Here is a 15,462-nt window from a genome sequence, read left to right on the forward strand (position 1 = left end):
CACACTGCAACGGGAGTGTCTTATGACAGTGGAATATAATCATGTGAAAGATTTCAATGCAAACATCTAAGGGCTATCAAACTGTCATCTGTTCTTGCCTCTCATACATGTGGATTTTTCTTGGGAACCTACCAAAACAATTCTCAATACATCTGCACTATCTTGGTAATTTGTAAGCCATTGTTTTTGTGACACGTTCTTTGAATGATTGAAGTGAAACTGTACTGATATGTAGGTCCAAACAAAATAAAATAAAAGCAGTGCAGATTTGTGTCTCTTCTCCATCTCCCTCACTCTTTCCCTGTATATATTATCTGTCTTCGTCTATCCATTGCTCTTCATTAATTGCTGAAGAAAATAAACTCCCTGGGTAATGACAGATTCAAGCTGTGGCTTTAAACAGCATCTTGATCAGATCAAGCTAGTCTAGGTATTTGTCGAAATTTGTGAAAATGTGTGTGTGAGTAAAGTACACCTTGTACCTAGTAGACTTAAATATCTCCAGATGCTGAACAAAGACACAGTGGCCTCTCTGTTTGTCATCACCACATGCACACATGCACACACGCACTGGTGCACTTACTGACTCATTTATTCACTTACTTGCTCCGTCACTGTTTCTCGCTCTTAGACTCTTTTACAAACACACAGAGTCATGATGAATGGAGTTTATATCATTCATTCTACACATGTACTGATCTAATCCAACTTTGCTCTGAACACTGTCAACAGCTACATTTGTCTCACATACACTGAATTACATTTTCCTATGGCAAATAAGAAAGAGGACATTACATTTATTATTAAAGCAATAAAAAATTAAAGCAGGTTGAATGATTTTTTAAAATTCTTTGTAAACAATATTTTGCTTGTAAGACCCTTTTTTTCACTAAGTTATTTCTTTGAGAATGGCAAACTGGCGTCACAGAAGTAAAAGGAGTTCAATGGGATTCATAATTTTGCCCTTAGAGGTATTTACTTGTAAAGCGACAGGGAGACATGTGGCATTTTAACAGATGTGTTGAGAAAGTAAACTAATTAGCAGAAGAATAATGTGTCCAAGAAAGCATCTGCATAAGAAATATGTAACACTCGACACGGCAAAGTCTTCATTAATATCTCTCATGGCAACATGTGAAGTTTGTAATGTAATGCCGATGGCGGTGTCGAGTATGAAATTCTCTCTAAAGGTCTACTCTTGCAGCATTGGACTACGTACATATTTAACTTGTTAATATAATTAAATACAGAGTTTCAAGTTTCGTTGGCTTCCCTGGTGTGTCTCAGAGACTTTTAATTTGAGACTGGTCCCAAGAAAGCCAACTTAAAGGCGTTTGATATGAAAGCAAATAGCCGGCACATCCCACGCTTTTGTGCCACCTTATGTGCACCTTAGATTCATGCACTAAGTCTCTTAAATAACCAGTCTGTGTTTAGGGCCACAACCCCCACATCCTCTGGGGTCAACACACACCTGCCATAACAAGTCTAAAGACACACACACATACACCAATCAGCCAAAACATTAAAACCACTGACAGGTGAAGTGAATAACTTTGATTATTTTGTTCCAATGCATTGTTCTGCTGGGAAACCTTTGGTTCTGGCATTCATGTGGATACCACCTGACATGTTCCACCCACTCAAACACTGTTGCCGACCAAGTACCCCCCCTCATGGCAACAGCACTCCCCAATGGCAGTGGCCCCCTGGCAGAAAAAAAGCAGCATGCCACGCTACAAAAACTGTTTAGAAATGGCCTGTGGAGCATGGCAAAAAGCTCAAGGTGTCGACCTGGCTTCTAAAATTTCCCAGGTCCCAATCTGCTCAAGGATTCTTGTGATGTGCTGGTACCCCAGATGTACCCTTAATCCAAGGTGGAGCCTCCTTGGATTGGACTTGGCTCTGACCTGTCGAGGCATGGACAAATGGTCTCTGGGAGTGTCCTGCAGTGTCCGGCACCAGTGCGCTGGCAACAGATCCATTTAGTCCAGTGAGTGGTGAGGTGGGTTAATGGCACGTGCCACAGATGCTCATTCAGATTGGGATCTGGGGAATTTGGAGGCCAGGTTGACACTTTGAGGTCTTTGACACATTCCTTGGGCCATACCTGAGCAACCTTGGACTAGGGGTACATCTGGGGTACCAACAATCACAAGAATCCTTGAGCAGATTGGGACCAGGGAAATTTAGAAGCCAGGTCGACACCTTGAGCTTTTTATCCACAGGCCATTTCTAAACAGTTTCTGTAGTGTGGCATGGTGCATTATCCTGCTGGGGGGTCACTGCCATTGGGGAGCACTGTTGCCATGAGGGGGGGTACTTGGTCTGCAACGGTGTTTGAGTGGGTGGAACATGTCAGGTGGTATCCACATGAATGCCAGAACCAAAGGTTTCCCAGCAGAACAATGCACTGGAACAAAATAATCAAAGTTATTCACTTCACCTGTCAGTGGTTTTAATGTTTTGGCTGATAGGTGTATACTCACCATGTGCTAATGATTACATGGCAGTATTTCTGCAATACCAACAGTTTGACAACAAGCTTCATATTGTTTGTGCCTAAACAAGACACTCATTTTGCAACTTATTTTAAAGCCCAAACACCTTGAGTATAAATAGCTTAAAGTGGAACTACTCCCTACATGTTATTCCTGTGGTCTAAGACAGTCCAAAAATATTAGTAGACATGAAGAGCTCTCTCCCAAATCCATAACTAGAGTGCTAACACTCAAATGTATGACAGCGTCCAGTAAAAAGTCTGGAGCTGTATCCATATACTAGTAATGTGCCCATATACTCAGAACATTCCCCAGTGTGCTATCAGTGTCATCTACAACATCTTTCCAAATTCACGGAGCAGCTCCAGACTTTATACTTGATGACATGACCAGTTTGAGACACTGGCTTTGAGTAGACTGAACTTTCATGGGCCATGGAAACAATATTGGAATTTTAAATTAAGGTGGTTCCACTTTAAAGTCCCTGTGAAACAGAAGTTAGAGCGTCTTTAGCTTCTGTACTGTGACGTATTTCCCTGTGAAACTGAATATTTGAGCGGTGTACAGTTAAAAGAGGGGATTAAAATTGATTAGACCTCTAAAAAGTGGGCGGGCTTAGAGTTTAGCACAATATGGAGCTGGAGAGGACTGTTGGCTTTGCACATACATTCTTCACCTCATCAAAGTCAAGTCATCAAAAACACAACAGGAAGAGAAAAGACGTACATATTTGGTAAATGAACAATTAATACAAGGACACAGGATATAAATTACATACTGCACATTCTTGGCTACTGCAACAAAGACGCAAGTTTTGAAGGTGTTAGTCTATGTCTGTACCTTACAGATGTCAGGACCTCAGTGAGAGTGTTTGGCTGTAGAAGCTGTAAGGGAGATTGATTAGTTTGTTTCAGCTGCTATCCCCCCAACAACACCGCGGCCCTTTGTTCTGAGCACCCTATAATTAAATCCTGAATTTTGTTTTCTAAAACTTGGCCTTGGATTCCTTTAAGGTTTGGTTGCTTTTAGTGGCGGTGTGAAACTTTCTGGCTTTATTTCAGTTTTATTTGATTTGAGCTCCGAGATTCAGGGCTTAGATTTTGTTAGGGACGTGAGTGGACTGTTAAATCCCCTCCACACGCTCTCACTCTCCCTCTCCCTTGTCACCCTCTCTCCCTCTTCTCTCCACTTTCCCTCACTTTCCCCCTGTTTCTTTGTCTTTCACTCTCCTTCCTTCGTACAATCCAATGCTTGACTTTTTCAAACTTTTTACTTCTCCTTCTGTCTGTAACTCCTTCCCTTCTTTCTCGATTTCTCCCTCTCCTTCTCTCTGCCCTCACCCTAAAATGAATCAAACTTTTAAATCTTTTATTGATTCACAACAGAAATCTTGCTAAGATGGCTCCGTCAGACTGTAATTTTCTGCATTTGTGTGCAAGAAAACAAGAAAGAGTAACTTGTGTATGTGACTTTGTTTGCGAGCATATATCAAGAAGCAATCCAAATCTGCAATCTAGATCAATACTTGCATACACAAAAAGATTTCACACAATCTTCAGTTCTCCCTCAGTCTCGCAGTTTGTCTTCAGCACCAACTTTCCCACACCACCTCTCTCTCTCTTTCCCGCCCTGACTTATAGCTTTCTCTATCATTTGCTGGCTCTGTCACTGAAAACCCAGCGAACAAGCATATGTGTGTATGTGTGTGTTTGTGTGGGCAACAAATTGGCTGGTGAGTCTAGTCTGACCTCTCCAGGCTTTTAAAGGTCTGTGGAACTGAGCTTATGACTTATTTAGCAGGTATACACATTCAGTGCACAAACATCTGTGCAAGCAACAAACAACAACATTTTACTGTCAAGCATCGTATGAAAATAAAAAAAGTAAACTTACAACCAATCCGCAAGTCTTTGGCTTTACACTGACAGACAAGTCTCTTGGAAAAAAGCTGTTCCAGGAAGGACAGTCAGTAAAAGTACTCATAGTAATCATAAATATAGGATGATTTCACACATCAAAGTCTGTTTACAAGTCTAGGGAGTACTACAGCTTATGCTAACAAATTGTATACAGCATTTTGTGACTCCAGAGGAAGATAAGTGAAATCAAACTGCATCAGTTGAGATGCAAATTTGAGAAAAAATAAAATAAATCTGGCCTCTGTAGCCGAATTCTCTACTCTGCTTGAGGCTAGCGGCTTGAGGCTACATTTGCCGCTACTAGAATAACACACCCTAAACTCTGACTGAAATGTAGCTGGGCAAGTTGCATTGTGTGATATATATGTGACAGGTTTTGACAAGGAGGAATGTGCAGAATAAGAAACTATATCTCTGGTTCTGCTGCATTGATTTTGACGCTTTTTTTGAAAAAAAAAAAAAAAAAAGAAAACTGTCATTCACGATTTCAGCGTCAGAGTTGTTGCTGGTAACATACTTGAGAAATACGGAATCGCCTTTCGCGTTTTCACTTGTCGGTTTCTGGTTTCTCCCTGCAGGTAGAGTGACGAAAAGCAGCAGCAAGCAGGCTAGGCACAAGTGCCGGTGCATTTGAAAAAAGGCAAAAAGGCAACATGACTAGCGATTTCAAAAAACGAGGGTCAACATCGGGATAGCCTTTCCCAGGTGGAGAGAGCTGCTGAAGGAGAATCACAGCTAACAGTGGCTAACAGCTGTTAGCCGCTGTTAGCGCTGTTAGTGGCACTGGTCGCTAACAGCTGTTAGTGACGCAGTGTTGCGAGAAGGATGAGGTGTGTGAGGTTGTCAAAAGACAAGACGTGATTGGTTTGTTTTGATTTACACCCGCCCCAACAGTCCTACATTGTAAACACAGCCAGCATGGCGAGGAGGGGGTTTGTCACAAGTATGTCTGTGTAGGAGCCTGAATGAATACTCTATGAAGTATCAGATGACATGGTTTCATCAATGTTATCATAGCTTTTTGGTACACAGCAGCTACTGCTGTTGCAATATATATATATATATATATATATATATATATTATATATATATATATATATATATATATATTTTTTTTTTTTAATATACTTTATTAATTAATAAAGCTGGTCCGTCCCATGGGTGGTGCTTGATATTTTGGGCCTCTTTTCGGTCGGCATTTCCAACATGGTGTCTGGGTCACAAACTTTCTCATTTGAGGCAAGAAATAGGCAATGCAGTAACTGAATCTTCACTCATATATGAGTTTGAGTGCGGTTCACAAACAGTGATTGACAGGACTACTCCACTCTGTTTCTGGCGTGCTGTTGTAGATTCTAGCAAATGCCATTAGAGGCAAAAAGGAGAAATGGACGAACATGATTTTTTTATCTGTGTCATGTACTTCTTTCAGAATATAGTCAGAGTTATTTTCACAGAAGTTCAAAGTTGCAATGCTAAGTCAATAGAGTACTCTTTTATAGGCCTTGTACTTGTAGTAAACTCAAAATATGTCAACATATAGGAGTGTACTTAAAGCAGCGTAGTAGAGTTAGGGGACAGCAATCATTTGAAAAGGTAGTGATAGAGAGGCTGGAGTGTTTAAATCCCTTCTAAAGGAACAAAACCAGATTCTCACAGTTTCATATGGCAGAGTTGATTCCAAGATCAGATTAAGTCCTCGATAACTCAGCAGGTAAGAAGACCTGGCGCTGATTTTATAGTGTAAGAGCACACTCACATCTCCTGATCAGTTTCAAACTGCCAGTATTTGAAATGTATACGAATCTCGCCCTGACAACAGGCGATGTCATAAATCACAGACTGAAATGGGGGGAAATGAGTGATGGGACTGAGAAACTGTAAACAGAAACTGAGCTTATATGTATCCGGAAAATGGAAATAGCCTCAAAGCATCTACACTTACAAGTATTGCTGGATTTTTGACTCTTTGAAGTGGAGCGCATCACAGTATGGTGATACTCAGTATGTGATAGCACATAAAAGACAACAAATCTGTGTGTATCTATCAGGTCTGAATTGCTTCCAGGTGTGAATGTCGAAATGATATCTTTGAGACTGCTAAGTGCATGATTTTTTTTTAATGGGTTGTTGCTGAAAATGAGTATGCTCAGTCAACATGTTCTGGGTAATTGGGTGTAAAAAAGAGAATTACAGGGCTCTGAATCCCAGCATGAGCAATGTTTGATCATCTTCCCTGACTTGGAAAAGATTTTTTTTTTTTATTCTCAGTCATCCAGTTACGGGAACATTTAGTCAGCCTCTAAATGGAATATTGACTCTTTGAATAACATGCAATCACATGTCACATTCAGTCACCCAGTGAATAAATTACACAGAATCACCAGTTGGTGGCAAACTCAATAAAAAAACATTTTTCTAGTCCTCTAAAAAAAACACCAACACATCCCTTGATATTATATCTATGTTTTACTTCTGACTTTTTCTGAATGTTATATGAAAACTGTAATGTTGTTGTTGGTATCTCAAAGCTTTTTTATACCCATTCATGTCTAAGAATCAACCCTATCTTATCCCATTGTACTCTTACCTGTAGTGTCTAAAAATCTCTTCTTCCACTTCTGTGATGAAGTGACACTTTGTACAAGAGTACTCCCTCTCTCCTCCTCCTCTCCCCCCTTCCTTGTCACCTCCGACCTCTTCCTCAGCCTTGACATGTGGCGGCGCCCCCTTTAGGTTGATCAGGGTGTGGCAGCTTTCGTAGTGCTGGAGCAACACATCGATGTCGGTGGTGGCAAATGCACACTGGTCACACAAGTGGGTGACGCCTAGGATCAGAAAAACAGGACATATCAGGGGCAAGAAACAAAGAAAGGACTATGGTGAATGTACTGACAGTCAAGTTGCAGTTAACATCCATGTCTGTCCAGACTCATGTAGTATCTGTATTAGAGACTTAAAGGAATTTTGAGTGTATGTATTGATGTGTATGATTTCAGTGAATCATTTCCAGCGAGAAACATGCTGTCTTTACTTAGAGACTATTTTTACAGAGGACTGATAGAGAGCTTCGTCACATGGTGCCCTCTGTCCTGGTTGTTATCCAGGGAGAGATCTTTGACCTTTTGGATATATAATGTCATCACTTAATCATTTCATCCTGTTAAACATTCGTGTAAGATTTTGTCATAATTAGCATATGAATTCTGAGTTATGAGGTCACAGTGACCTTGATCTTGACCACCAAAATCGAATCAGTCCGATTCATTGTTCCCACACACATTTTCATGGATAAAGTTTCAAAACGTTTCAATGACTTTCCAAGGACACATAATAAAATGTCCATGACCATTCAAAACATATAACAGGAAGGGTATTGTGTCGTCCACTTTACTTGAAATGTTAATTACGATATGAAAATTAAACGGCAACATTTTCTAATATCTAGATGGGTATGTTAATATTCACTTCAAATGCAAACAAAAGGACGAGTCAATACATTGTTCTTTAAAAAATACATGGAGTGAGAGACTGCACACAGGTAGTCAAATTCCATCCAGGCATTCCTGACATATTACTTTCACATGAGTGGGATGGATGTTAAGTTAAAGTAATCTTCAAAATCAAATCTATTAATCTTTGAGTCCAAGTGGATGTTTGTGCCAAATCTAAAAAAATACCCTTGAAGCGTTGCCAGCGCAGGGATATAAAAACTTGAAAATATTCTGCCTCTGAATACCTTGTGCGACAACAGGATGGGCAGGGTTAGAGGGGTTAAAAGCTGATCCCGAAATCATACCGGGGTCACCTCTAGGATTAGGAGGGGTCATGCTGGGAGAGGTGGCGGTAGCAGGTTTCGATCCGGCGGTGTCCTGCTGCTTGGTAGACGGAGGAAACTTGGAACAGCATTTAGGGCAGCTGGGCTTCCGACAAGCGAAGGGGTGAGACACCTATTGAGAGGAATCAGACAGAGCTTGGTGAAGAGCAGCATGGATCTTTGCATGCTGTGGATATTACTGACAAAACTGACTTTTAAGAGTTTGTTTTCTTCTGTTGTGATGTGCTTGTGTTCTCTGTGAATGCAGGAGATATCAGAGGGTACCAGTGTGAGTGTGCATCATTAACTGAATGATGCCACCCCCAATTCTGGCTGTTGACCATCCTTTTTTGCATTTTTAACAGCTGCAACGGCACCGTTTGGCAGCTGGCACAAAGGAGGGTGGGGAGTGTGCGTGGGTGGATCGGGGGAAGCAAGGGAATTTTAACTAGGCTGGAAATTGGAACAATTAACTTTACACTTGTTCATATATTACATTTTATTTCCTTGTGCTTACAAAACAGCTCAATTCTCCATCTAATTGGGAGGCAAACACCAATACACCAAGCAAATAAACATTTCAATATTTTATTAATCTCACCTCCCCCAGGTGTTTCTGCGGCTGACAGAGCCCCTGTGGACAGTACATGCAGTGCTGAATGCAGCATCGGTGGATGGAGTGGTTGTGCTGGTAGTGCAGCAGTAACGGTGCTACTACAATCACATCTGCACTGTGGGCCATCGAGTATCGGAAATCACACAACTGGCAGTTATAACTGGTCACGACTGCTTCTGAATCACTGCTGTTTGGGTCTCCTAGGAGCAGACAACATAGCAAAGGTCTGTTAAATAAAACAGATTGGGTCTTGGAGCAGAAAAACAAGAGTATGTTAGAAATTCAACAGACAAGGAGGGTCAAGGAGTATCACAGCACCATAAACGATAAAAAAGAAGGGGTCAAGCAGTATTGTAGCACTTCTAACAGTAAATAAGTAAAGCCAGGAGTGTCGCCGTCTCAAGGAAGAGCATAAGAGTACTAGAAGAAGTAAAAATCATGACTGCTATTTAATTTTATTATACTTGGTCATTAATCTTGTGCTCCATTAAAGTAGCCACCTTCTACTGAAAAACATGGAAAGCACTCCACAACCACATTTCACCATGCTTCTCCTACTTCATTACCTTGGCTGGTGCTAGATGGGTTAGATGATAGATCTTTGCGGCTTTTGGATGACACGTGGCCTCTTTCTCCTCCTTCTCTTCTCCCTCCTCTCTCTCTGTCCGCCCCACCAGGATTAGAGTTGCTGGGGCTCATAGTACCTCCCGTGCTCATTCGGTGTCTTTGTTCATAGTGCTCTAAAAGCTTCGCCGAGCCCCCTGACCACTCACAGCTCCAGCTACAGAATTTACACCAATAATACGTCTGCACAGGATCTCGTCCCGGCTCTCCCGTCCAGCTTGATGAATCTGAACACGCCCTGACTGGGATGGAGTACCCCACCAAGGAATCGTCTTCTGCTCTAACTGCGACTCTCTCCGCCCCATCTAAGATTTGACTCCTCCCCTTGCCCTGGTTGTCGTGCGTTGCAAGGTTATTGGTGGCCAGCAGGGGCGTGCTTGGCGGGGTTTTGACTTTATTTGGATGAGAGGACAGGAAGTGTTGTTCAAGTTCTAAGGAGTTACTGCCCATGTATGTGAAGTTGCAGAATTTGCAGCGGAAGTATTTCGTATTCCCCTGGCAATCAGAGGTCTTGCGTCCGATCCCAATGAGCTTGCCACCCAGCGTCACCTGTTGACAAGCAGAAAAGAAAGGATTAAAAACATCAGAACTAAAACTAAATCCCTGTTTATCATACAGTCCTGCATGTGATTCAAACTTAAAAGGCCATTTGTGAAGTTAGGTAAAGACGCAGGGCTGTGAAGTTCTGTTCGGCTGGTAGGTTCGTTGGTTGTAATGCTCATTTCCGACCAAATTTCTATTGGTCAGTTGCTGGTGTTACTTCAATAGGGCCGTGTGTTTCCCAAGTTTTTTTTACAAGCTGAAAAATGACAGCTGTTGTTAATCAGCACTTGTATTTGTCCTCTGTAACAGTTGGTTTTCCCTGTGTTTGTCCTGCCCCCTCTCCACTTTGATTAGATGGCTGGTGACAGTGACAGGTGCAGTGTTTTACCCAAAGTTAAACATTTTTTAACTCTCATTTTGAATTGGAAAATGGATAAAAATTCAGACTTTACTAAGTCCCTAAAAAAACGCCACAGTTCAAGGCTGAATTACAAAGCTTCTGAAAGGAACAGCATCACACTAGAGCCCTCGTTGGAGCAGCAGGATGGCTAAAGTTAGCTTCTGGACTAAAAACAGTTAAGACTTTCCGGCATGCTGCATTACAGAGATATTTAAGGTTAGTAATGTTATGTTGTATGGTCAACCTCAGAGTTATCCTCTGTAGTGTCCATCATGTCAGATTTTTCTCATCACTCCTGTTTAATGCTTAGTGGTGGGAAAGACTCGCAAGTGTGCAGTTTATTTTCAGATAATATCACCCTGGAGATTGCATTTATATCTTACTTAGGGCATTCAACTTGCCTAAACACAGACTTAGTGTGTTAATTTCGAGCCCTGTAACAGGAAAAAAAATGCTTTGTGGACACAAAATGCTACTAGGTAGGGCGCTCTCAGTGCACTGTGGCCGATTTAGTTCATCTGAAGATAACATGCTGAATTATTTTTTTCCAGTCAATTGGTCGAAGATTAGGTCGAATTTCAGTCAACCAATATTTTCTTTGGTTGATAACAGCCCTAGAAACATGACTTGGACATTCCCTTTTTTACCAAATAAAACATTCATCATTGTCATTTCTAATTCGTATGCAGCAGATATTTAAGGGACACGTGACATGAGCCTTCAAACAGAGCTGTGCTGCTGCAAATATTGAAATTCATGCTTCAGCTGCTCTTAGTACTTAAGCTCACAACAAACAGAATCCATCATTTTCTATGTGTGACTGCAGACAATAAAAAAGGCAGCTCAAACTCTAACTAAGTGACCAATAACATATCTATCAGGCTCTACTGTAGTATCCAATGTATGAGGCCAGGATTCTTGCATTACTGAGAGAGCAACCCGACACCCTGTCTGTTTTTTATTAGGTTAGCCCCTTGACTGTAAGAGATTATAGCGTGCTTCTGGCTATATTGGTGAGCAAGCAACCTGGCAAGTCTTATACTGACATGAGACTTACTACTGTACAATATGGATTTGTCTCTTTACGGATCTGTGGTTTCATGCTGACAGTTGGCAGTCTTGTAATGGAGGTTTGGCAAGAACAAAATGCAACTGGTAGGCTGTATTTTCAGTGAGCAGAGACGTATGGCTTCATCATTTTTACATATAAGGGCATTTTCTTGATTTTTACGGTGCAATTGTGGAAAGGCATGCATTTTGATTTCAGCCATAGTTATCAAATTGGTGTATAATTTTTGTCGTATTTTGAATTTTATTTATATTCTACAAATTAAACAGGTCATCACTTTGTACTTTTTGGAGAATAATATTGAAAATTGCTTTGCTTTCCTTTTTTGCAATTAATCATTGAACCTCTCACTGTCTCTTTTAGTGGTGAGGACAATGACAAGGAATTATTATTAACTAACAGCTATATCCTGTACACATATTTTATACACGTTACAAAAAAGTAGGAAAAGTAATTTTTAAGGGGACCTATTATGATTTTTTCATATTTTCTGTCATACATATAATGTGACAAGTTGGATGTTCAGATTAAACGTAGCAAAAGGTTTAAATAATTAGTTGAATTTGTGTATAAACAACCTGAAACCAAAAACCTCAGGTGTCAGACAGAGCGAAATACTGTTTCCAATGTTTTTTTTCTACTTTGGCTACAAGCTGATGTCAGTTTATGATGGATTTCATTATATGTTCATATGCTCCAGGCACACTACCGCAAGCCTTTACATTACAAACACTGCTACATGTAGCTACATGCTAATGTCAGGGAAACCTGTAATCTTTGATGCCAGTCATGTTGATTTTGTCCCAATTTCAGATCATATTCCTGCTAGAACATGTCCCATTTTGTTTAGAAGTGTTATTGGTGACTTTTTTTTGTAGAAAGTGCCACTATACACAGTCATTCCCTGGCTGCTAGTACACTCCTGCAAGTAGCTACAAGATAACATCAGGGAAACAGGCAATTTTGGTTGCTGTTGTTGCTAACTTCTTCCTGATTTCGGGTCATATTCCTGCAGGAACATGTCTGAATTCATTTAGAAGCTTTTAATCAGTTATTTTTCATAGTAGAAAGTGCTGCTATACTCTGTTGCAGTCATTTCCCTGCTGCTATGATGATGCAGATGCCGAGATACATAAGACTCAGACATGCTGACCAATCAGAGGAGACTTGCCTTTTTTCAAGAGGGGGTTTAAGGCTCCGATTACACAGAATGCGCTTTGCACGTTGCAAAACATAAAGATGACCGCACTACTTTTTTTCAGACTGGATGCCACTGGTAAGAAAAATGCTTGCTGCGTGTCTTTATTGTGTCATGACCTAACACTAACCCTCCTGTGTAATCGGTCTACTGTTTTGTTTTGTTTTTCACAGTAATCAGTATGTAATTCCTAAAATGTTCAGGCAGAGGGTACCTGCTGTAGCTCTGGTTGAGGGTGAGAGGCTGTCAGTAAATAGTTTGTTGGGCACAGGGAAACAGAGATCTGTGTAGGTACATGAGAACCTAAAAAAGAGGGTGGATCATGGGGAGTAGCACCAGTTGGTCCAGGAGCTTCACCTCCATGATGGATGTTTCCAGGCGTATTTTAGGATGAATCAGAGGCAGCTTGACAACCTGCTGTCTATCGTAGGGCCGTATAGCTCTGGTTATCCAAAAACTACTACCACCAGTTTCTCCTCCATTGTTTACCAACTGTAAATTTGTCGTGACCACCACAGAAGACCTGCCTCTCACATTATCTAATTGGACAATGGGAAAAAAATATGACATCACAGACAGAGGGTGAATACAGGTGTTCCAGCACAGACAGTATGAGGAAAGTAACGGGGTTTTTGAACACTAAAGCATGTTAACATGTTCTAGCACATAACTTAAATATAACTGTACAAGAACAAACCTGGACCTGAGCATAATAGGGCTCCTTTAAAAAAGAAAAACAACTAAAAATGTGCGATGGTACATTTCAGCTTCCAAGAAGAGAATAAATTCAGAAGGCTAAATGAGAGCTATTAGTGTGTATGATCTCACAAAAGCAATCATCCAATCATCACGTCCCACAGACCCTGCCCAGGCAATTAGAGAAGCGCCAAACATCAAGTCATTATATCAAGCAGAATGGACAGAAAGACACAAAGGGGAACATGAGAGGGAGAGAGGAAAAAGAGAGAGAGAGAGAGGAGGCAGAGGACAAGTGGGACAAGTTGAGGGAGAAGTGTGTAAGTCAAGTAACAGAGAGGGGGAGAAGAAAGAGGTGAGAGATGGATGAAAAGCAAATTGAGAAATGAGAGAAAAAAGGGAACTGGAGTAAGAAAGAGTGAGCAAAGAAAAAAGAGGCAGAGCTGAGGAGAAGGTGAAGGAGAGACAAAGACAAATGATGAGAGAGACAACTGGAGAGCAGCGATAGAAAAAGAAAGTTAAATGTGTCTGACAGCTGTTTCATTACACTGCCTAACAGCCGATTATAACCACTGGTTTCAAAGCCGCTCTCTCTGTCTCTTCCACTCCCTTCTCCTCTTTCCTCCTCCATCCCTCTCGCTCTCTCCTTCTCTCCCATATCCCTCTCCTCCCAGAGTCTTTTTTCCCGCAATGTCATTGGTTGACAGGACATCTCGCCTCAGCAAATGACAACATGGAATTTTCCAAACGTGGGCGGGAGAGAGAAAAAGCGAGCGAGGGATGAAGAGAATAGAGACCCCTTTCATTCGGCTTCTTTTTTTTTTTTATACTTTCACTTTTTCTTCATAATGACGACTTAAGCCCACTGGATTTTCTATTTCTGACTGTGTGTGTGTGTGTTTGTCTGTGTGTGTGTATGTGTGCTTGACTACTGTATGTGTGTTTCTGTGTCCATTACGTGACTTACGGCCATTACAGACTCCTGGTTTAAGTGAAATGAAACTCCTGGACTATTCCTGACACACATAAGACACGCACACACACGCACACACACACACACTTTTATTAGATCATCTTGTTTAAACCTTTCAGACAAAACCCCACTGTTCAGACACACTCCAGTTCTTAATCTTTGACCCAATTGTTAACAAAAACTGGCGTCATAGTCAAAATGCAGAAAAACACAATTAAGCAAATTACGATTTTTTATTTTTTTTTTTAAATCACACTTAAATTTGTGTGAATATGAAATGTACTTTTAAGGGAACCTACAACTGTTGGTAAGTACTGAAAATACATCTACAGTATATAACATGACAAGCTATTTTTAGTTGTGTATTAATGCTCTTATTAGACCTACTTGAGCAACTTGAACTAAACGTGCACACTTGACCTCAGTATTTAAAGTCCACTACAGCTGTGAAGCAAAAAAAAAAACAAAAAACAAAGTGTCAGATAAATTATTTCTTGATTGGCATGTTAGCTGCTGAGAAATTGGACTTTTAAGGAATGTGATAACTACTAAAAGCCCTGAATCAATACAGAATAAATATCTTAATAATTAGGCGAGACGAGATATGGACAGAACATACTGCAGATGTCATAAAGCTTGAAATATCAACTCTGCAAGTGCACGTATTCGTTACATTTGATGAGGTCGAAAATCATTTCAGTAAGTCTACAATTTCTGACTGTGGATTCATTTTCCTGCTACATTAGGGCAACTCAATGGCATTTCAACGTCTGCTACTGACCATCTAATTTACGAATGATGACCTAATGAAAGTCTGTCTGCCAGACACTTCCAGTTCTCACCATTTTAGCGACTGATTCTGCATTTCAAACTAAGAGCTGCCCATTCTGCTGCCTTACAAAAAGGAAATCCAATGTTAAATACCATTATTGAAGCATATATTCATAGTCCAATAGCTGCATTTAAAAACATTCAATCATGCTGCAGAATGGAATTTTGAAAGACCAAAGCTAAAGTATATCCTTTATCTAAAGAACATGTGAACAGATTAAAAATTATTAAAGAAATAACAGTTTCATAGCAAATACAGCTGACATGTAAGTACT

The 15,462-nt window shown here is 40.6% G+C and overlaps 1 protein-coding gene across 5 annotated transcripts in view; it reads right to left on the minus strand.

The window, feature by feature from the left end:
• Window positions 1-15,462, minus strand: part of trps1 (trichorhinophalangeal syndrome I) — a 146,951-nt gene that overhangs the window by 65,630 nt on the left and 65,859 nt on the right. For 3 of the 5 annotated variants that reach the window (XM_050034438.1, XM_050034439.1, XM_050034436.1), the window contains exons 5-8: window positions 9,420-10,026; window positions 8,839-9,053; window positions 8,160-8,370; window positions 7,011-7,248 (exon numbers count right to left, since the gene is read on the minus strand). In XM_050034438.1, the coding sequence (XP_049890395.1) occupies window positions 7,011-7,248; window positions 8,160-8,370; window positions 8,839-9,053; window positions 9,420-10,026 (1,271 nt within the window). The remainder of the gene's footprint in view (window positions 1-7,010; window positions 7,249-8,159; window positions 8,371-8,838; window positions 9,054-9,419; window positions 10,027-15,462) is intronic. The other 2 variants (XM_050034441.1, XM_050034440.1) reach the window with 2 other exon arrangements.

This window comes from Epinephelus moara, chromosome 22, assembly GCF_006386435.1.
Source record: "Epinephelus moara isolate mb chromosome 22, YSFRI_EMoa_1.0, whole genome shotgun sequence".
NCBI lineage: Eukaryota > Metazoa > Chordata > Actinopteri > Perciformes > Serranidae > Epinephelus > Epinephelus moara.